This window comes from Struthio camelus, chromosome 7, assembly GCF_040807025.1.
Source record: "Struthio camelus isolate bStrCam1 chromosome 7, bStrCam1.hap1, whole genome shotgun sequence".
In the NCBI taxonomy this organism is placed as follows: Eukaryota; Metazoa; Chordata; class Aves; order Struthioniformes; family Struthionidae; genus Struthio; species Struthio camelus.
The window spans coordinates 35984622-36008804 of record NC_090948.1 but is presented as its reverse complement, the minus strand read 5'-3'; the positions used below and the strand labels follow the sequence as shown (position 1 = coordinate 36008804).

The window sequence follows — 24183 nt, the reverse complement described above, 5'->3', positions numbered from 1 at the left end:
AGCATTTTAAATATACAACACTTTATCATACATTATTTATATTGCCATTTAAGGAGGTTATTTAGGCGTAAACTACAGGCTAATATGGTTAAAAGGCTTATGGGACATCACAGGATTAGCTAGAAAGTGGTGAATGACAGCAACGTTTCCTAAGGCAAAGGCTCTTGAATCTTCTAAATCCTGAAGGAAATGCTCTGGAAGTAAAAGGGACCCAACTGTATTGTATTCGTTTTCAGTTCCTGTCCCGCTGTGTTTTCTAAGCTCTTCCCCGCTAATAACTGCGTTCTGTCAGAGGAGGGAACTAACGTGAACTTTCTTTTGCAGAGGAAGAACTGAGCTACAGAGAGAATAACTTTCCCAGGTCATTCAGGAAGCTTGTGAGCTAGAAACTGAAGCCTTGAGTGCCATTTCTGCGGTTTTTGTTTTGGTTGGTTTTTGTTTTTGTTTGCTTTGTTCTTTGTTTTCATAAGCACAAGGCAGTCTTCCCTTTCCCACCAAAATATGACTGTTTCTCTGCTGGCCTCCTTAAAATACATCAGCAATTTTACTCAGTTCTGTTCTCCAGCAGGGCACCTGTGTTGCATCATGGAGTACCAGTAGAAACTTCAGTCCTGCCTTGTGTTTTACTGAAGAGTTGGGCCTGAATCCGGATGGCTGCCTGACTATATACTCTTGGACTGGTTACAGTTGTGTTCCTTGCCTGACAGTTTAAAGCATGCTTTTGAGTGTCCTTCAGATATACTGCTTGCATCTTTAGAAATGGATGTATGTTTATTCAAGCTTTTACCACATGGAGAAGTGGGCATTTGCTTCTGATGAAAAAGAAAAAAAAAAAAAAGGTTTTAAAAAAAAAAAAAAAACACGCGTTGCTGAAGTGCAGCATTCCTCCTTCCGCATCTGTCCAAAGACACTATCATGTGAGTCTTTGAAAGTGTTTAGGAGGGAAGGAGGAGTAGGGAGTGATACATGGTGGTACGTAGGTACAGTGAGTTTAAGATACCAACAGGAATCTGTGATTTTAATGTATCGGGAGGAAAGGTCCCTAAGGTCACATAACTGATCTCCATCCTTAAGCATTTCTTAAACATCATCACAAAACAAACAACTTCTTAAGCTTAATTTATCAGCCCAGGAAGAGTAGACAGACTGTGTGCTGCCTTTTGGGTAGTTGACTATGTGTTCATAGTAGTTTCTGATTTTGAGATTTATAAGGTTATTTTACTCTTAGCTGTGTCATAGGAGAACTAATGCGATGGATACATGTCGCTTACTGGACCTCACAACCTGGACTCAGAGGACATCTCATGTTCCAGGGAGGAATGTTCCCAGCCTCATGAAACCTCTCTAGATTTTATGCTACACTCTGAAGAGTCAATGTGATTTGGCTAATTGCTCTTCAAATGTAAATGTAACTTTATTTTTACAGTAAATTCTGTTTTTTCCCTCAGAAAGATACATTAGTATCATCTAAAATTACTATTTTTACTTGTAGAGACTCTAAGCTTTTATCTTAAAGGAATCGGGCTGCCTTAAAATGCTCGTCTTCATTACTACAAAGTACACTACCAGGAACACTGGGAAAGGTTAAAACCAGCAATTTCTAGGCAAGCTGCTGATTGTTCATATTTGTGTAGAAAAAAAAAATGGTTCCTTATTTACTAGATGCCTGCTCTGTGTTCATACTAGTAAAAGATCCTCCTGCAGGCTTGTAATACTGCTGCTATTTTACCTCCCATAATGAATATTCAAAAGCTGCAGTCACTGAGGACTCAGGTGGCAAAAATAGTACGATGATTGAAGTGAGCCTTGACATAAAAGCTTAAAAGTACATTTCTAACTACATGAAAACAGTGCAGATTCCTCTTTCTTCTGGCCACATAAAAGAATGGTGCCAGGAAATTTCCCATGAGTTAAATGCCTGTCTCACACACTAGCATGATTGCATCTCTCTTTCTGTATGATGTGTTGTAATAAGTACATTTAAAAAAAAGAAAACAGACAACAGGGCTTTCTGTAATCCTCTTTCACAAAATGTAATGTAGTTGAAAAATGGATATAAAGGACACACTGTTAAGATATGGCAATGCATGCATTGTTTTCTACATAATGCAGACAGGGTCTCCATGGTAAAAAGAAATTTTTATTTTATTTTTTGTCACCATCAGCAGTTAACCTAAAGTAGGAGCTGCTCCATTTCATTATAGGTTAAATGACTTACCATACAAAACTAGCTGAGAAATGTAAATCATTAACACTCTTTTTTAAAATGGGTTTTAAAAATAGGCTTTAGGATTAGTGAAGAAAATACAATACAGCATATGTTATTGTTCTGGAATTTTTTTTAATAGAAAGCCCTCCTTTTCAGCATTCCCCCTTCAGTGGAGTCACTTAGACACTTCCAGCTGGTGGCAGGGGATACAGCCATAATACAGCTTTCTCTGTCCCAGCTGTCTTTTTCATTACGTTAAATGCGTTACGATGGCTGCACTGTTTTATAAAGGTTCAGGTACAGAAAGGTATAGGAAGAAATCTGCAAGCATGTATTTTTGTAGTGACTGCAAGCTTCTGTGAGATCCTTGAATCCTGCCTGTGTTCCTGGCTCTGGTCACAGATTTCCTTCCAGTCACTGGAACATTTGCAGTACGGGCTGGTTAAAGGTGCCCGAGGAAATCACCTTTTACAAGGGAGCATTGTTGTAAAGGATTTTTAATGCATTATGGCTCACGCAGCATCACAGTTAAAGAAAAACAGGGATTTAGAAATTAATGCTGATGAAGAAACTGAGAAAAAAAGAAAACACAGGAAAAGATCCCGGGATCGGAAGAAAAAGGTATTTAAATCTGTGCCAAATTCTGACAGGGTTTCTTTTGTTTTAATTTTCTTACCATTGCAATTGAACTGTCAAAGCTCAGTCTGGGATATAACTTGGTTGTTATCTGAGTAATTTGTTAACGTTATAAGATAAGATTGCCAACCACAACTGTGGGGTTCGCAAAGCAATTGAATTTTTAATTGGACATTAGTTGATTACAGTGATGATGCAGAAGGTGTGCATTCATTTCACAGATAAATCACTCGTGTTACCATGATATGCAAACTGTCTGTGAGTGAGTTGAAAATAGTTTGTAACAGTGATGTGAGGTTAAATGCTGAGCTTTCTCTTAGGTTTAACCGACAGAATAATAGTTTAGCCTTACATGTATGTACTTAAGAGGAATGTGTGTGAAGGCAGATTTATTTTTCTTTGTGTTGGGACTGTGTCACATGTTTGAATCCATTTTTGGGATAATGTTACAGAAATAAGATGTTCCATTGTTTCTCCTTTTTCCTAAAGATGAACTATCTTACAGAATCAAGCTGTAGCAATCTGTTATTAGCAACTTTCTTTTGTTAGGGAAATACATGACTGAGGTCACAGAGCCTGGTTTTTCTCTGCTGTAGATTTGTCTTAGATGCAGAAATCCCTTCAGCACACTAGGACTTGAAAAATGCAGTGCATGCTGCGTTGCTCATTGTTCAGTTAAGGACCCTCTGTGAGATTTAAGTCTTATTATTTTTCTCCAAGGTATAAAGTGAAATAGTTATGGGTTGTGATATAACGACAGATAAAGAGGCCAGCCACTTCGGCTGCTCTGTGGATATGTCCTTAAAAATGACACCTTACACACTGCTCTGTAGAAATAAGGCCCTGCCATGATTTCTTGGTCTTTGATTGTATTTTATTATAAATTTTTAAGAACGTATCAAGAAGCCATCTGTCCTAACAGAAACCTGGGCATGTAGTATTTCTCTGTGCCTTTGTGAAATCCCCTTAAGGGGGCTGGATAATCTTGCTATGCTCTGAGAAGTGGTGCATGTGCTTCCGAAATGACATGTAGATTCATCTAACATATGTGCATCTTTTGGTTGGGCGAGAGTCAGCAGTTCCCTGCCCTTTTCTTATTTCTCTGCAGTGGCAGTGCTATCCATAAGGAAAAGCACCGAGAAACCCGCTGCCTTCTGTTCTGGTGAACACATTAGTTCAGATGGCTGCAGTGAATTGTACTGCAGCATGTTAAGTGTGGATTATTTTTTCTGTGTGAATGTATGCGTAAAGATCTTCTGAATCATTTCCCAGTATAAATGAAAGTGTACAAATAAGATTCTGCCTTTGGGGCTGATCTTGAGGCCTTTGGCCTGAATTAGTAATATTGTTCTTGTCTGCTGTTCTGGTTATATGCAGGTCTGTAACGTAGCTATCAGGATTTTTTGTTTTGTTTTTTGGCTTTTTCCTCAGCTTAAACTAACGATAGCTGTGAGAATTTTAGGATCTGATCTCACAACTCGTATTTACCTGTGAATCGTGAGTTAAAAGGTATAGGTTCTCGCTTAACCCTGCTCATGATGTAGGAAACCCATATTGTACTTAATGTGCTTAAGTTTAACAGTAGTATGCCTACATGTGTATGTATATATACACAACACACACGCACATATACACATATATTATTGTCTTTGCGTGGGTGCTTTCTCAGACTTTGTTTTTAGAACAATGTAGAAGGCAATGAGAGGCTCTTGATTCAGTGAGGTGAGACAATTGCTTTGTGGACAAAAAGGCTTTATTGTTTATACAACAGGGTGCTGTAGAAAGGAAATCTCTTAGCAACCAGTATGGCACATGGATAAATATCAACTGTTTAATCTCAAATGCATGGATTTTTTTGCAATGTTTTATTTCTGTGTGTTAAAAGTGAGATAGAACAGAGATCTTCCATTCCACTGATGACTTTTGTTGGTTTTCCCTTCCTGTCTTACTGGAATTGGGTACTTTGTTCCAATTTCATTCCAGTTTCTTTAGGACTTTGCAGATTGAGGACATACAGCAGCTACTAGGAGAATGAAGCAAAAAGCAGCAACTGTATCACTTAACATTTAAATATTTGGGCATCAGTCTTCTCATAGCAAAGATACAGTTTTGCCACCCAGTGTATGGGGCGTAGGCAGTCCAGTAATTGTGGTTTGCCATTTTGTACTTCTCTGACTATTTAAAACACTTTCCCCCCAATATTTCCACTATGAGTTGTGAGTCACTTCTTGTTCCTCTGCACCACCTACAAGCAAGCAGTACTGGGGGGTGGGGGGGGGGGCTGCTGATCACATGATACTGCACAAAGCTAACCCTTTAGTTGAGCAGTATACAGAAATATCCCTTAGGGTCTTCCAGTCACATTGGAACAGCAGTGAGTGCTAATGTCTCTAGCTAATTTATACAGCAAGGCGACTGAGGCATCCAATGGTTAGAAAGTAAGGCTTGTGAGAGCACCCAGGCTTGATGAGACCAGCAACAGTCACGCTGATTTATGTTCCTGTGGAGTTTTAGGATTGCAGTCTGAGGGTAATATTTCACAGCTTTTGACTGGTTAAGCAATGTACAGTGTAATAATGTTTCTGTTAAGGCTTGCTTCAATCCTGTATGAGAGAATATATATATTTTTTAATACACATAGAACACAACCCTGGATATAATACTCTGTGTTATATTCGATACCATTTAATTTTAAGTTGAGATTTGCCAAATTGCTGCACTTACCTCTGTGGAGTCACCCTGCTTCTGTGTGCTAGGAGCCCACCACACTATTTCTGTTTGCTTGAATTCAAGACACTTATGATAGATTCAAAGCTTAAATAGCTTTAACTCATGCAAGACAAAGGGATGGGGCCAGGAAATGAAGGGAGTACACTGAAAGACCTGCATTTTACAAATTTCCCGTTTATTCTGTTCAAGTTTAAGCTATAGTTTAGAAGCAAATTCTGCTTCTGACTGCTTGTGCGGTGTCCTACACTGCAAGTAGGCTGAGTCCACCCAAGGGCAGACCTTAGCCTTAAATGAAACCATAAACCAAACCACACCACCTCTAGGAATAAAAGTGATTGACTGATGTGATGATTTGCTTGATTCCTTACAGTGCCACTCTGTCATGCATAGTTTGCTTTGTGAGAACTAGAAATTGTTTATCCTGTAACAATATCTCAAAAGAAATTTGCTGCTTAGTCAGTGCCATTCCTAAAATAAAGGTGAAATCTTTTTTCCTTTTTTTTTTTTTTTCCCTCTTTTGGTTCAATACATAGTAGAAGAGAAGGGCTGGTCTTGGCACATGCTCAATGATTTATGTTTTATACAATATTCAGTAAGGCTGAAGCGGATTCCATTTGTGTGTAATGTTCAGGGACTAGCGTGTTCTCTGGGAGCACAAAAAAGCATGGTCATAATGAAAAGCCTAACTGCTGCCATCTCTTAGATGGTGAAGCTGTTGCTGTCACATCCTCTGCTGCTGCAGATTTTGGGGCAGCAGGGAAAGTAATGGATACCAACCGTGCAGATCCTTATACTTTCATTGCGAGTCTCATCATATTTCAAGTGTTACTTACAGCTTTCAGGTATGCTGGAAAAAGCACTCTGGAATATCCTAATGGGTGAATATAGTGCTGTATCAGGAAGGATGAAACTATAGCTGTGGGGCTGTGAGGACCTTGTGCAGCTCCTGAACTGGGCTCTGCTGCCAGCTGCGAGGGCCTGGGAGGAGGCCACTGGGTCTGCTGAGGTGAATGGAGCCAGAAACGCCTTGCGGGAGCCAGGAGGGCTCTGTCATACTCTGGCTGTGAGACTCCCACTACTTCCAACCCCCTCAACTCTCTTGGGGCTGTCTAATGTGTGTCGATGGATCTCAACTATGTGAAGGTTTCAGTATGTCTCTCATGAGGTTGGAAGGAGTCACTGCCTGCGCCCCACTCCATGAACCTGTGCAAAAGTCTGTGCGCAAACTAGCTGCGATGTAAATGGCCTTTTCATTTATGGTGATTATTAAGCAGGTTTCAGAAAACAAGGTAATTCTTTCTCTAATGGGCAAGTCTTCCTGCAATGGATTGCTCTATGGTTTAAGAAGCAGTTTAGGTTGAAACTGGTGCAGTTTTCACATACAGGGCCCTAATAGTTCTCAGATCAAGGCTGAAATGTGAGAGCCTCAAGACCTTAAACTCAGAAAATACAAATTTTTTTTTTTTACTCCCATGATTTTTAAGCAAATCTTAGGATTGTCAAGATCAACTTCATGGTTTTGGAATGGTTGAAGTTCACAGAAGTAGAACCTAGATAGGTCAGAATGAATAAGAGCTAAGATAACAAAAAGATGTTGATCTCATATCTGGCTACACTACTTATGGCAAATGAAAAGCAGGTATAGATTGGGGCTTGAATGAAAGAAAGGTTTCTGAAGTAAGTGAAATTTTTCCTAGGTGCTAGGAAAATTTGGATCATGTGCTTGATTTGGACATGATACTCTGTCACAGGCAAATAAACTAAAATAACTGAAGGATATTTTGGCAGGTACCTAGAGGCACTGGTGGATGGGATGTCTACTAGCAATATTGAATTCTTACTGGGTTGGGGTTTAGTGGTGAAAGAGTATCTCTATTCAGCTGATAAAAACAATTCCTTCTTTAAATATAGCTCCTAAAAGAATGAAAAGACTTTGCTATGTTATTTAGCTAGCTCTGGAGCACCATTTGAAGTGGGCACCGGTCAGTGTTAACTTTCTTGTTTATAAACTCAAAAATTTTGATTTAGGCAAGTTTAAAATATTTACCTTTTCCTCTTTGTCTGCCTCCTTTGTATCTTCACTCCTTTGTCTAGGACTATTGTTACAGTGGACGGATATTAGTCCACGTGTCTGTGTTGCAAACCACCCTATACTTAATTAACGTTATCAGCTGTTGGTGGGAGCAGATATAAGAGAGAGGACAAACAACAGGTAATCTCTCCATTACAGAAAGATTTTTAAATGAATAGATTTAGAGTTGGACTGTCAGGAAGTGCAAATCAATACTGTTTCATCTACCTGGTTGGTACTAATGGAGTCTTTTATCCTTCTGTCTTTTCCACCGAGGCTGGGTTTTATTTATTTTCTGGGAGAACTGAAAGGAAGAGGAAATATCTCTTCCAGGGAAAACGGATGCTTTTGAAGCAAAGGAAAGTTCAAGAATGTTATTTGGTAAACAGCATTAAAAAAAAAAAATCTCTTTACATCGTTATTAATAGCTAAAAGTCAAAGCACTGCTAACATCAGGCTTTTGAGTTGCCTGGATTGATAGCTTGACGATAAGCTGCACATGCTTTCGTGCAATTCCCCTTCCCTATTCACTAAATGTTTGTTATTGCGAATCAAAGTATTTGTTCAGGGGTAGAACTGACTGAGCACTTGTGAAAATTGAGTACTAGTTACAGCTAGACTTTAACAGGAACTAAGGAAATAGGCTGATATGTGACCTAGATAAGGGGAAAGAAATAGAGGAATAGTCGATTTAAAAAAAATTTTGATTTGAATTAAAAAAAAAAAAATCCATATGCAAGTCTTGATGTTTTCCGTTATTACTTTGAATGGGAGTTATGATAATAAAAACTGGATTTGCTATTTTTCTGTAATTTGTGTGGCTGTTTAGCTCACTGGCAGAGCGGTAACAGGGATTTCCTGACAGACGCAATACTGCTAGCAAAGGACTGTTTTGGAAGGGAATATGACTCAAATATGTTGGTGGTGCCCAGGGTGTTTTTAAGGTTGGAAACCTGTTGGACATTGGAGGAACTCTACAAAGTGATGTCTGCCAGCTCGGCTGGGACGTGAAGAGGCCCTCCTGGGTAACGAGCCCAATTCAGATGACCAGACTGCCTTGCACTCTTTTTGACTTCAGTTATCTGACTTAAGACTATAGCCCTATATATTGGGAAAAGATAGATGCCTTTAAAGTGCATATAAGTCAGACAATTTTAAGCAATGTCCTTATTTTCAAAGGTATTGAGTATCCACGTGTCCTGCTAGCTTCAGCTGGCAGCTTTGGGCATTCAGGCATCCTGAAAATCAGGCCCAGTGGTCTGCATGGGTGTTTGGGATTGTCTAACACTTTTACAAATCTTTCTAATATGTCTGTTGTCTAATGAGTGTGGTGTCAGTGTGGAGCTCTACTTCGCTGGCCAGTGCTCTGTGAGAAGGCAAGTTACTGGTCTCCACATAAGAGGTCAGCTCTTGTTTTTATTTTTAGAGACTGAAATCACTTAATAATAGTGATTTGAAAGGGAAATGCAATTAAGTGTTTCTTTAGTATTTATTAAAATAAAACTAATGGGGACAGGAGAATTAAATGTAAAAGCTTGTTTTATTAATTGAAAAGAAAACTTACTCTGTGTTTACTTAAAAAAAAAAAAAAAAAACAGAATTTTGACAATGAGGTGAAGTTCCCCATTATTTAGAAAGCTAGAATTGTTTAGTAATGTGAATGCATCCCAAGTAAGGTTATTAGTGCTGTGATGTACATGAGTAGTTTAAAGCCTTTGCATTAAGTACCAGAAATAAAACTTTATCTTGCTGCTGCTGTTGCAGAAAGATACAGTACATGTGCCACAGCCTCCTTCATCTGAACATTAGCTTGTGGAACCTTCTAAGATTTCTTTTAATGAATTGAATGATGTATTTTACCTAAATGTTGTTTGGTTCATCTGTGTTTGATTTCAGTTTTGGATTTTAGTTTATTGAGCAGCTGAGGCATCTATTGTATGTTGTGCCATCATAGTTTATGTAGCAACTTTAAATCTCACTTTTAGTGTTTATTTTAGTATCTTCTTAATCGTTCATTGGAAATAATTCATAATTAGATAAATGGACAGGGTAGAAGGGATTAATTTATAACTCAGTGCTATCTGTGTGTGTTTGTTTTTTTTAAATTTAATTTCTCGTTCAGTGAGAGAAGCCTTTTCTAGTGCAAATTCTGCCTACTCTGTATTTACCCATTTGCAATTAATGGGACTTTACAGAAGTTACTTCTTGATATCAATAGTACTATCCAAGGTCTCTGTTAACCCATTGATTACTTATGAGCATGAGAAGGAAATGAAATTCTGTAACTTTAGAGGTGTCCACTGCCCCATCCTGGCAAGGTGTACAGCTACAATGTCTGTATGCAGTCCATAACATGATGTACGTGGCAGTACTGGTGAAGGCTAACTCAACATCATCTCCATTAGAAGTGTAAAACTTGGTGTGTCTGGTGACTTCGTCACTACGAGGAGACGAGAAGGGTCTGAGGTGAGCCTGATGTTTCACCCCCTCAAATTAGTCGTTTGTATGAAAGCCAAAAAGACTGTGATCTTGTCTCTTGCTTCCCTTGTGAAGGAAGGGACATGTATGTCACTTTTGATACTTTGTCAGTTGAAATGAAGTTGAAAGTATCTGTTCACCTTTCTGCTAAGCACACAGTGATGGTTTGTAGAAAACTGTGGTTTGTATGATCTGAACAGGATTCCCTAGCTCTTGGATTTGGTGCATATTGAAAATCACTGGTCACTAAATGAGTTCAAATTATATGCTCGTTTATATTTGTAGTACCCTCTCATTTATATTCGTAGTACTCCCTTAAATGCATATGCATAGACAGGATATGGGTATAATATTTCATTGTATCTATCTTTGCAGAATAGGGAAGATGTTTTTTGAATGCAGAAAAATATATCTATTTCTTTGAAATCTTGTAGGCTCAGCTCTGGGCTACAGCTCTATCCTTAATCATGTGTCCTCTGGCTTTTGAAAAAAGCTTTTAATAGGTAGCAAAGCTCTGCTGGAGTAGTAGAGTTGGGAGGGAGTTTGGAAGAGGAGGCAAGTAGTTGCTGGATCCTGAGTGCAGCAGAGGGATTTCCAGTAGCTGCTAAAGTAGCTGGGTTTGCATAATCATGTTTGAAAAGTAAGCACAGTGATTGTGCCAGTTCTTGAACTCTGATAAGCTACAAGCAACTAGTAACCAATCTTAATTCAGATGCTTGCTGAGTTTCCTAGTATTGAGGGGGAACTGTGGGGTGTAATGCAAATAATCTTCTTCACTGGTGGTGCAGTGGTCCACCAAGCTGGGGATGGGGTGTCCGTAAACAGCTATTTGCACGGCACCTTGTGCTGTTTGCTGAAGCGCTCTGGCCGAGTACAAAAACCATACCCTCTACAAGTATACACAGCAACACCTGTACCGTATGCGCCCGCGACATGAGTGAATTTGTACTCACAGAGGGCAAGAGCAGGAGGAGAGGTGGCCATCAGGGAGCTGCATGTGACTCCTGCCCCATGTGCCTTGTACCAGCCCATCAATGGCCCTGAGCTGGGCTTCCCTGGTGTTTCAGCATGGGACTGGCGAGCCCCCGCCTCTGCTGGGAGAGGTGCTGAAGGGGCTGAAGCTGCTAGAAGGGGCTGAAGGTTTGAGGGAGCTGGTTCCCTGGGCTCCCTGGCAGCGGCCCCAGGCAGCCGTGCTGGGCTCACTCGTCGCTGGGGCGCTGGCCCGGCTTCATCCAGAGAGACGCTGCCACAAAGGGCTCAGTACCTCCTGGCCTGAGATGCTGCCTCGTGGGTGCTTTCAGACTACTGTGGTCTGTAGGAGTGGTTATAAATTGTTTGTTTCTTTGTTAGTATCATTAACTGTGATTCTGTTTTATTTCTGCTGCTGGTTCCTAAAGAAATTCTAATTTTTTTTTTTAATGGAAATAGAATTTCAAAGAAGTCATTAAGTAGAACACATCACAGAGTTAAATGTTTTTTTTCAAACTTCTGCCACTTTTCTGCTGGAATTTCTCAAATGACAATGCCACCACAATTTCTACATCCTGTTTTGAGCTTACAGAGCTCCAGGGCCTTTAACAAGTCACTGTAGTTGTTGATATCTACCTTTCAGTTAAAGGTAGATAACAAATCATACAATGATTTGAATGTTCAAAAGATCTTTCCTTAAAGGTGGTATTAAAATGAGAAAGCACAGTTGAACTATTCTGTCTGTACCCTGTAATAGCCATACATTTAGCTGCCTGTTCTGGTATTGGTAGGAGATACTGTAGCAGAAGTTCAGCACAGTGATTTATTTTCAGAGGGATTACTTGAAGTAACTCCATCACTGACTTCCTTCAGGTAACTGAGGTTCTCTCAGGTCCCTAGGCAGTTGAGTCTCTTAACAACATCTCCCATGCGTTGCACAACACGCTCCTTTGGTGAAGGTTTCTGACCATCTCTTGGAACCTGTAGGAAAGCAGGTGCAATATCCGCTGTACATATATGCACATCGCTCCCAAAGATCAGTTTACAGTGGCATTATATTAACAGAAGGCAAAGGTATAGCTGAGCTGCTGAGCTGTGACCAACTATGTATAACTTTTAAGCCATTTTTCCAGGGTTGTAATCAGAGTATCCTTTAAATACTAGCATTCATAGCTTTAGGTGAAATTCCTTCGTAGGTTGAATAATTTTGTTTTCTGCCACACAGCACTTTCTTTTTCCCCATAAGTACATCATCAGTCCTTCTGGACACTGCCATGATCTCTCTGAAACTGTAGTCATTTCCCATTCATTAATCATTAGCTTAATGTTTAGCATTTGAGACCATCTCATCAGCTAAATTTGCCATTGACCTGTGAGCAAATGTCAGTGTCTGGAAGATGGGAGTATCTGTAATCTCTTCTCCTGCCTGCTTGAGATTTGTCTGAATCTAGCAGTCATCTCTGGTGCTGAAAACAATGTTTTCATGCCCAGACTGTAGTTAAATTGAAGCAGATATTATTCAGCAATAGACTGCTGGCTAGATTGTGAAGCACAGGCAAATAAGCCTGCAGTGGTCTCCATGCCTGAGGGGAGAGATCCCACAAGAGATGAGATGCATGCACTTTATGGTGCAGCAAGCAAGTTGAAAGAGCCTGAATCTATGTGCGAGGAAATGCATCACTTTCCTGTACTGCTGAGGACACCTCTCGAGGCATTTTTTCTTTTTGGCCAGGCAGTCATAGGCAGTGTATCTGGGAGTGTGGCTGTAGACAGTTTTGTTTTTTCTTACCTGTGACTCTGAAAAGTTAAAACACCCATACTGAAATACTGCTGCAAAGTAGGTGGGAGGAAAGCTTCCTTTATTACATTTTTACTATCTAAGCAAAGAAAACATCTTCAAGGAGAATATGAGAATGTATAGGATACCTGGAGTCCTCATTTCTCCTACCACTTGATTTAATATGAAACCACCAGCACTTTTAAGCTGTTAAACATCAAAATTCTGATAACTAAAGACTGCTGTTTTTCTACCAGTCTGAAAAGATTAAAAATATGTTGAGAGGAAAACATCTCTTATGACAGTGGGTGCGCAATCAAAGTTTCTAAGTAGGGCAGCCTGAGGAACAGCCACTGCTTTTCAACATTTATGGAAAGAATGTGTTTTGTTTGATGTTCATATCTGATTTTTTTCATGCCCACCTTTTTTGTAATTTCCGAATGTCTGGTTATGCTTTAAAAAGGCCTAATAAATATCTTGCACGCTCAGCACACACTACCCACATAAAAGTATGCAAACTTCCAAGTAGTTTAAACAACAAAGAGTAGGGGTTTCTCCTACTGACTCTTCCACTGGTTTGATCTTCAGCAGCTTACTTAATCTCTGGTTTTCCTCTGTATAAAATATCTCCATAATTTTCCACTTGCACATGTTAAGGATCATTTTTCAAATGGCAGGTGCCAGCTACTTCTGTTCTTGTTATGTAGTGAATTCTATACGCCTCATAGGGATTGTTGCTACAAAATAAGGCCAATGTAGGGTTTAATATTTCTTTTTTACCGTTATTTTGATACATTTTGTTTATTAGTGTACCAAGCCATTAGCTAGCGACTGTTAGCTAACTGCTAGCCACTGATCGTACTAGTTAGGTTGCAGATATAAATGCATAGTGTTTTCAAAAACTCTGTAAAACCCTGTCAGAATTGTTTCAGTTTAACCCACCTGATATGCAGAACAATGGTCAAAATTCTGTGTCAGGACTGCATGAGTTTTAGTCTGAAATGGCTAAATGTACAGCAGTTTATAATGCTGCACATGTCTTCTTATTGGCCTAAGTGCCTGTTACCCTTGAAGCTAAACTCATTGAATTGTGGTCAAATCATAGGTCCAATTAGAAGAACCACTGAACATATGCAATAAATTCTGCTTGAAAGGCCACATGCACAATCTGCCTTGGGTCGGAAAGCCAAGAGTTGCTGCAACCAAACAAGGTCCGCAGGGAAGCTGCTCCAAACTGTAGCCCTTTGTTCCTGAAAGCAAAGCTGTCCATTTCTTCTTGTTTACTGCCAAATGCAAATGAGCAAACAAAGCTGGTGACACTTTTAAAAAACAGATCAATTTAAAGGAAGAGGAGGACAGAAGGATGAGAGTGTTGGAAAGGGCCATGATGTTGAAATGCGAGCAGTGATTAAAGGGTAGTTACTGGAGGAACAGTTGGGCGAGCTGAACCCCAAAGGAGTTCTTGTTTGGTTGGGACTCGGAGCTGTGAAACTGGTGCCTCGTCCAGGTGAATGTGCTCTAACAGTGATTGGTTGCACAGGCTGTGTCAGTAGGTACGAGCAGAGCAGGCCAGGGGAGGAGAACACAACCAGGCCACCCACCTCCGGCCCTGCTGGGGCCCAGGTGCCAAACCCTGCCGAGTTCAGGGAGGTCCGCAACTCTTTTCAGGCTGGTGCAGATATATTCAGTGTGGGAGAGAGAAAGGAGATCAATGGCTATCTTGTGGCACGAGGGTGGCTCACCTCCCCCATGGCATCAGCAGTGCTGTAAGCAAACCCATGCAGTGCTGCCTGCAGGATTACTGCTCTCTGGTTGCACTGCTGCTGTGGGGACTGCAGTTGTCCTTGTGAACCATCTTCTCCAGGGAGAGGTGCTAGCTTGATGGGAGCAGAAATTTAGGCGTTGAACTAGGCAAGCAGAAAAAGACCTTTAGCTTTATATAGCAGGATGAGAAACTTCTCTGGTTGAAGGACATCCAGGAGATTGCATCTGATTAAGTCCTTGAAAAGATTACACCTTATATCCATTGCCTGGTTGCATGAGTTTATGCTGTGGATATATAGCTTATTGCTTTGTCAAGGTCCACATACAAAGAGCTAACCAAAAATTAATCAGGGCTCGTCAGTTCCAAGATATTTCCGATATGAAGTCGAGCAACTCAATGACACCTATAAAATTGCAACTGTTCCCTGAAATAGCAGTCTCCTAACCAAAATATTTTTTTTAACTCTTCAAGATTTGGAAAGAAAATGAGATTCAGCTTCTTATCTTTCTTCTGCATTTGCAGTAAAATTTTCTCACGTTTTCTTGACAAGTCAGAATCTCTGTCCTAGTTTTGCACGGCATGCTGCGCTGTCACTGCCTTGACTGCTTCCTAGAAAAGAGTTGTCTGAAAAAGGAAAAAAGGTGGCATCGCAAAAGGGAGAAAAAATCATCAGTTTATATTCAAACTAAGCAATATCTTAAGGAAATATTGATGAAACATGCAAAGAGAAAAAATAAAATTGGGGGAAAAAAAGATGCATCTTGCAGAGCTGGCTAGAGAGAAACCCTGTCTGAGCTTTTGAAGGCTTCTGACTGGAATATTGAAATACATTGCATCTTCCAGTGGGATCAATTTTGTCTGTTTTATTTATTTGAAAATTTTATATATATATACATACACACACACACAGCAGTTGATCAACTACTGGCAGTTGATTTTGCTAATAGTTATTTTATGCATTTATTGTTCAGATGAATATTCAGTTCTTTGCCTCTTTTGTTCGTGCAAAAATAAATTGAATATGTGAAGTCTTGTTAGCATGAGGACTGCCTTGAGTCTGCTTTGTTTCATGGGTAGGCAGTTACTGTGATTCAATAAATGCAGTCTGTCTAGACTTTCAGGAGTTTGCAGATTTCAGCTGCATAGCTGTGGGGAGGATTTTCCAGCAGTAGAATTTAGGTTTAATAGATAACCACCTTATTTTGCATACATCCTGCTGTTTGAAGAAACGTTAATGGTTGCTTGGGGGAAGGAGTGGTGCAAGAGAGGACAAGGTCAAAGGGAATGTATTAGCTAGCCTCAGAGTAACAATATGCGCTTTTTGCAAATGGAGGAACTGTCATTTAATAATAGAGTAGTGGCAATGTTGTATTTCAGTTTTCCTTCTGTAATAAGAAAAATACAGTTATATTTTGTGGGAGGTCTGGTTGTGATAGCTGTACTGACAGTGCATGCTACCCATGACAGTCCAGTGTGTAGTCAATAGAGGAAAGCTGTTGTCCTTCAGCCTTACCATCGTTAACATACTCCTGGTAATTTAGAGAACGCTTTCTTCCATTCTGATGTGGTACAAACATTAAGACTTGACTAGAAGAGAAGTTACAGGTCTTTTAAGTCTATTACACTACACTTGAATGGCTCTTACAAATGTGTGATCCATGGGCCATGTCACATTCCCTTTCCTGAGTGATGCCACCAAATACGGCAGGAGCGCACATGGAACCGAGTTGAACCACTTGCAATGTAGTCTGCAAAATGAGGGGAACCCACCTGTCTTACCAGAAAGAGGGAACTGAACAACTCATCCCTCCAAAACACTAAGTTCCTGTACACTAGATGAAGGAAAAGTTCTTCTCGCTTTGGTGTTAAAAATCTCTAGCTGCAAAAGATGTATTAGCTGCTGCAATTGAAACGCCTAGGGAAAAATAATGGTACGTGCTGGCCACAGATATTTCAGTTTTCAGAGAGCAAAATATTTTGCCATTAAATAGGCTTTATGTGTTGAGCTGACAGGAAAGCAACGTTTGCAGCTTCTTGTTTTGAAATCTTTATTTAATTTTTAATTCTGCTCTTGACTAGAAAAATAAAAAATAGAAAAGGTGTGCTGTTGTTTCCTAAAGCTCACAAATGACTAAGCAAACTGTGTGATATCTTTGCCTCTGTTGTCATGAGTCTTGTTAGTCCAAAGTGCTAAGTATTCTGGCACTAATCCAACAAAGTACTTAAGTGTGCACTTAAGTTTAAGCCTATTTGTAATTCCATTGAGCACAGAGGGAGCACTGTGCGCTTAAAGCGGAATCCAGTCTTAAGTGATGTGTTGTATAGGGGCCACAGTGCTTACACAATCATAAAATGAGTGTTTTTTGAGGAAAAGGTCCATACTGAAATGCCATCAGTTCTCCAAGCTCTGTGCAAACCAGGGTGCGTGAGAGTGCCTGAGAGCTGGAGACAACGTCATTTAACTTGAATAGGGGATTAAAATACTGAGGATTCAGATCAACACTAAAGTTGATGTTTTATTCATAGACACTATTTTCTTCTAGGTGCTTTTTCTTTTACCAATATTATCAATATTTGTACTGCAGTTATCAATCTTCACAAACTGACAGTGCAAGAGACCTTGAAGATTAGAATAGTGATCAATCCATAAGTTAGGGCAAGGGGGACTTTCCACTCCTAGGTCACAGCTGACATTTACACTCATATTATTGCTTTAAACATGCTTATTAAGAAGCTAATTAATTCATTATATGGTTTCTGTTCCAGATATATGACTCCAATATGTAATAGCTAAGTATATAAATTCTCCTTTGGGCAGTTATTTATATGCCACAAACCACTGTACATTTGGAGCATATTGGCCAAAGCTTAGTAACTAATTCAGGCCAAATTTTTCAGGTTAGGGTTTCTAGATTTGAAAAAGTATAGAGTTAATATGCTTTAAAAATGTACATTTAATCAACAAATTATGTATATCAATGACAAGATAAATGTACTCTGAAAAACATAAAACTCTGATTTCCGATTTTGCACTTGAAATATTCAGTCACTTGAAAGCTTTGTTTTGGCTTCTTGAACAAAGCATTTTATTTGAAGCAACTTTTGTTTTGAAATTTATTTGTAAAAGTGTTCTAAAAACCCCCAAAATCTGATTGCAATGTGTTGTTTGTATTCAGCAAGGAATTAGTAAGCTAATTTGTATGAGCCAGTATTTTTTCCTGTTTTTTTTTGTTACTCTGAGCAAAATGTGCCATTTACTTATTTTGCTCTCTCCATGAGTCCTTCAGATATGTCATGACTCTGTAGCCAAATTCAGTCTTGTGAAAACTAGTACATTTCTTAAGGATAAACTAACCCTAAGGTGGCAAATGAAATGAAATACCACCCCATAGTGAGGGGAGCTAAGCATGTACTGGCAGTCTTGTCTCATCCCCAATTCTGGGGACTCAAAAAAGCAGTAAGATAGGTAAGTGCTGGTGTTATTCAGATGAACGTGTTCTTTGTGGCATTGTACAAGTGTGTTTTATCTTTTAAAGTGGAGTAAGTTAACTTATAGTTTTCCTGACTCCGGGAGTGAAACATGAACATCTCCATTATCATTAATATAAGCATTTCATGCTGTGTGTTCTTTTGGTGACTGTGTTGTGTTCAGTGTTTGCAACGTTATTAACACTAGTTGCAAGTAATTGAAATCGGGGCTGCCTGTTGGACTGAAGATGAATTATTCACCTGGAGCTTTACAGCCCTCCACACTGGAGTGCCCCACCAGAGTGTGGTGGTGGGAGCTGTGCAACAGGGAATGGAGATGCCTGGCAGGGTGAGGCCTGATGCTAGCAGAGAAACACAGAGCTTCTGTAGGGCATGTGGACTTATGTGTGTATGTTGCCTTTTGTCTTTCTGTCTGCTGACAATATCCATGCCTGTGTTAGTCATATAACATCTTCTTTCAAGAGAATAGACAGGTTTTTGATGTTCTGAAGCCTTTTAAAAGCTGTTTTAGGTCAATGGATTCAAACCTAAGATTGCCAAGAAGACTATTTAAAATCACAGCTATTATCTATTTTAATTTCCTCTGCTGGAGAGTACCCCCAAAACATTCATTATGTGGAGGGTATAATCTCTGAACAAATGACATGGTGGAATTAATGAACAATTAACTATGATCATATGTTATAAACAGAGCTGATTAGAATCTACACAGGCCTGGGTTTTAGAAAGATTCTCTTTTGACTCAGCTTTGTATTGCTGAGGTAGGACCATGCAGCTCTCATTTCTTATTCATCATATAAGCATAACATCATTTCCTCCGAGGTGAGGCTACATCTCTTAGTTTTCATGGCAACCAGACAAAGAATTCATCTGTTCTTCAACTTACATGGGTAGGGGTGAGGGAAGTCAGAATTTCTCTTGGTAATTTTCATCTTCTCCTCCATTTAGCAAATATATTTATCTTGTAGACTTTCTCCCATATCTCATAGACTGTTCTCCAGTATCCCATATGGTGATTAAAGCGGAGAGAATATGCTGAAGCTGGAAGAAAGGAACTCTCTGTCCCCAGTCGATGCGGCTGCCCGGTGGTGTATGCAGCATGGAATGCAGTTACTGTGCTGTGTAATTTACTGTCTTTATTAAATCAGACAAGCGTCAGGTGAACTGTAGAAATTCCATCTGCATTCACACTGGACTTCATGCATATTATTTACATGTTTTTTTTCCTCTTACTTTATTTAGGTTCCACATGTATGCATTTATTAAATGAATACCATTATAACACTCCTTTCAAAACAATAATATCACATACTCTGATCAAGACCATTATCAGCCTTAAAAGAAAAAAGCTTCTGTGATTTTAAACTAGAAGCAGGCCCTGAGCTCTCCTAATGTCATTGGGGACACACAAGGATTTGTTTCAGAAACTGCAGTGCAGCACCAGGAATGACTGGACATACAGCTTGACAATTTTGCATTGCTTAAAAACATTAGCTTCCCCTTATCGGCTCAATACTCTGATCATCCCGAAAAGTGAGACAAAAGAAATGTTCCACTGTATATTGACCTTCATTGTAGCAGCAGAAACCTTTTATTATTTTATCATGTTATTTGATACCCTCAAGGGCAGTGCATTTGGAACTAGGAAATTTCATATCCATAAAGAAGACATGCGAAGTTTCCATTGCCTAAAGAGAGGCAGATTTTTTTTTAAATGTAGTGTGTGTGTATTTATGCTTTTTGGAATGCATGTATTTGAGAGATGCTTAAGCAGTAATTTACAGAGCAATTCTTTAGTCAGAGAGCGTTATATTTGAATAATTTGTTTTGAAATGCTAAAAAGTTATTTCTGAAATAGAAGCAACTCACTCAAATATAGTCACAAGGGGAGAGATGATTTTTTTGAATTACACAGGGATATGTCCAAATGGTACTTTCAGTATTCCTAGCATGAGTATGAAGTATTGTTTCCCAGTTGCGTTTCACTTCATTAGGGACTATGCTAAACAATTATATATTAAAATTATATTACATGATATATTACATATATATTAAATAATATATATTTTCTGTTGTGATATGTTCAATTTTCAAGTGACTCTTACTCTGTCTTAGTATATTCCATTTTGTCGTGACCCATTATCTGTGCCCTAATGGTGGTAGCCTGAGATGCAAATTATGCAAACTGTTCATATCTTTAGATAAAATATTTTTAGCTAAGAATCTGAAAGTGTTTTACAAATTGTTAGGTACAAAAGGCATTGGCCCCTCCCTTGTTAGCAAGGTAAATGTGAAGTCTGTGAAATCCCGCTGTACCTTGCATAGGCCCTTGGTATTTTTAAGAATGTAGATGCAGTGGCTTTGACCCAAAGCCTAATAGTGTAAACAGGCTAAAGCACCTGAGAGGGCCACGTTCCTGTCTGAAGTTCACAGAGCCTGGCCAGTCCTCTGCTGAAGGTCACTAAACGAAGAGCTTGGGATCCTGACTGGAGGTCAAGACGTCCCAGCTGCAGAGAGCCAGCAGCATGTTGTTCACTGTGTTCAAGTGGAAGGTAGAAAATATAAGAGATTTTGGGGTGAAGGTACAGGGGAGTGCAAGAGTTTCTGTACGGCTGTGTCCTTCCTTATGCCTCTAGCTTTCCATTGGCAGAGCTCTGATGAGGAGACTGGCCACCTGGGTCTCGAACATCCCCTCCCTCTTGTTTCATTTCAGAACCTCTCTGTTCCCTTGGCTGCCCTACTTTGAGTAGAGCTGTCATGTCTTATAATGACTGTAGATGTGGCAATTTGGTATTGGAAAGGACTTGTTATCTTTGGCATAAGGAATGATGAGGTTTTCTTTCTTCTGCCTCACAGTAGCAGGGAGTTTGAAAGCAGAAAGATTTGAAAGTTTAATGGTAAAGAAGGTAAGAACTGTTATAGTTTGGGGCTGGAGCCTGTATAGGCAAAGGCTAAAGGGTCCAACTCTGCAGGCTGCTGAAGAGTCATTTTTCACTCTTGAAAGAGAGGTTGGAAATTGCTGTTTCAGTGGGGAATAAAATGGGAAATCTTGGTAGATGAAGATTCACAGAACTGTCAAACGATTGAGGTCGGGAGAGACTTCTGGAGGTAATCTAGTCTACTGCTCTGCTCAAGCAGAGCCACCTAGAGCAGGTCACCCAGGATCGTGTCCAGACAGCTTTTGAATATCTCCAAGGATGGAGACTCTGCAACCGCTCTGGGCAACCTGTGCCAGTGCTCTGTTACCCTCACAGTTAACAAAGTTTTTCCTTATGTTCAAACAGACCTTTGTATGTCTCAGTTTGTGCCCGTTGCCTCTTGTTCTGTCACTGGGCACCACTGACAGGATGGTCCTGTCAGTGGCCCTATCTTTACACCATCTCTTCAGATATTCATACACATTCGTAATAGCATTATTCCCCCTGCTCCCACAAGCCTTTTCTTCTCTAGGCTGAACAGTCCCACCTCTTTCAGCCTCTCCTTGTATGAGAGATACTTTAGTCCCTTCATCATCTTTGTGGCCCTTCACTTCACCCACCCCGGTAGCTCCATATCTCTCTTGTGCTGGGGAGCCCAGCATTGGACCTGGCACTCAAGATGCAGCCTCACCAGTGCTGAGCAGAGGGGAAGGATTACCTCCCTTGACCTGCTGGTAATACTCTGCCTAATGCAGCACAGGAGACTGTTGGCCTTTGCCACAAGGGCACATTGACAGCTCATGGTCAACTTGTCCACCAGGACCTCCAGGTCCTTCTCCGCAGAGCTGCTTTCCAGCAGGTCAGCCCCCGGTCTGTACTGGTGCATGGGGTCATTCCTCCTGAGGAGCAGGACTTTGCGCTTACCTTTATTGAACTTTGAGGTTCCCCTCTGCCCATTTCTCCAGCTTGTCGAGGTCCCTCTGAATGGCAGCACAGCCCTCTGGGGTAACAGCCACTCTTCCCAGTTTTGTGTGTTCTGCCCTGTTATCCAGCTCATTAATGAAGAAGATGAACAGCAGTACTGCACCTAGTATTGACCCCTGGGGTATACTGCTAGTTACTGGCCTCCAACTAGACTTTGCACCATTGATCACAGCCCTCTGGGTTCAGCTGTTGAGCCAGTTTTCAATACACCTCACTGTCTGCTTATCTTTCCCGTACTTCACCAGCTTGTCTGTGAGGATCTTATTCCTTCTCCTTTAGAGATGTCTACGTTACGCTCTGGCTGGGCGGAAGACTTGTCTGCTGGCTTTTCAAGAATCAGCCCCAGATCCAGGAGCAATATAGTTTTATCGGACCACAGCTCCTCATGAGCTAGTTACAGCAGCTTTCACACAGCACTGTACTGCTATAATTAGGACGCTGCTGTCCTAATGCATGTGTTCTGCTTCCATGACCTGAAGTACTCTCTCTTCAGGGCTTTTTGTTGTTTACTGTGGGCATACCAGACTGTTCAAAGCTGGTTTGATTATCCTTGATCCAGTTTTGCATGAAGTTGGGAATCCCTCTATGGCTTCTACCAGCCTGTTCCCCTGTGCATTGTAGCATGAAAGGTTTTACAGCTGAACGAAGTCTCATGGATCTGCTGAGGAGTTTCTGCCTCGAGATTTTTGGTTGTAAGTGATGAACAGCATAATCAGTAGTGAACTAAAATGCTTGCAGAAGCCACATAATATTCTTTTCCAGGATAAAATTAATAGTCAGAAGCATTTCCGGGCAGTGGATAGATGGCTGGAGACCAAACCAAGAAAGCATTGATTAATACATTCAAAGGAAAGCTGCATCATTAGCTTCTCATCCAGTAATGCAATCTGTTTAACTGGTGGCATTGATTATCGAGGAGCTGAATACTGTGTGCTAAAAATTGAGAATGTAGATTCACGTACAATGAAGTGGCTCATCTCTCATCTGGCTGTCAGCAAATATCTTTAATCATATGGTGAGCTACAATGTGTTGATGACTCTGGAGAAGCAACAGGACATTAAGATGGCTGAAAAGAAGTCAGAGACCTGGTTGTAGTCTCTGTGTGATCTTGGAGTATGGCCCGATATTTCTTGGAGTATAGTCTGTTTAGACTGAGCTAAAAGCCACTTGTCGCTGAAAGCAGCAGGGCTTAACTCCTCCTTTTTCTCCTCACCTCCTAACTCCCAGCTTTTACTTTTTAGTGCTGCAGACGTTCAGCTCACCTTTGGAGGGGCACTTGTAGTTTAGAGGGGCAGCAGTGCTGGCTGGGTGGGAATCCAAGGTGGGTGGAAGGGGCAGAGAAGATTGCGTGACCTCTTTTTTCTTTTTTCTCTTTTTTTCCCTTTTTTTTTAACCATTTTTTCCTCCCTTTCCCATCTCACAGTTAGCTTAACTTTAAGATGAAACTTCCACCCTCAGCATTTTTATGGTTCTGTCTCCACTGAATGAAGCAGAAGCATCTTCCTGCCTCCAACACTTAGCTGAACCACAGATGTTTTTGAGAGGTCTTGTTTGTGCTGGTTGGGAACCCTTTGTATTTCCAGTTTTAAAACTGTAAGGTAAAAAAACAAAAAGCATGGTGAAAACATATTATCATCTTTGTTTAGCCTACAAGATTTTTTTTTCTATTTGTTTGCGTTACTTATGTAAAGTATCCCTACAACAACTCTAGTTTCTCAGAAACCTCACTCACCAACAGGACAATACTTGTCAATTAAAAACGTTGCCTGGGAGGTGCTTAATTGTTTTATTAATAGAGACAGACAAAAATATTGGAAGAAATAATCATCCTTTTTTCCTATTGCAAGCATGTTCGCATGTGTGTGCATGCGCATCATGTCTTCAGTTGGACCAACAGCCTGGATGGTCAAACAAATTACCTCAGTTTGCTCAATTCAGGCTCTGCTTGCTCCCCGTTGCCATCGGAACCTCAAATTGCTACCTGTGTTGGTTGGAAACCTCCTTTTGTCTCTAGCATGTCACCTGGCTTATCTTTCACTGAAATTATAAGGAAACAGAAGGAAAACATTGCTGAGCCCAATTCCCAGAACTTTATATTTTGGCAGTGCTTTGCTTTTAGCTTTAGGGTTCACTGCTGTTCTCGTGTTTCTGTACTG

The 24183-nt window shown here is 40.3% G+C and overlaps 1 protein-coding gene across 16 annotated transcripts in view; it reads left to right on the top strand.

The window, feature by feature from the left end:
* Nucleotides 1-24183, top strand: part of ANK3 (ankyrin 3) — a 373731-nt gene that overhangs the window by 160863 nt on the left and 188685 nt on the right. For 13 of the 16 annotated variants that reach the window (XM_068950771.1, XM_068950770.1, XM_068950762.1 and 10 more), the window contains exon 1: nucleotides 2633-2830. The exons of the other annotated variants lie outside the window; for them this stretch is intronic. In XM_068950771.1, coding sequence (XP_068806872.1) covers nucleotides 2717-2830 — 114 coding nt within the window. In that variant the 5' untranslated portion in view covers nucleotides 2633-2716. Of the gene's footprint in view, nucleotides 1-2632; nucleotides 2831-24183 lie in introns of those variants that run through there. 16 annotated transcript variants of the gene reach the window in all.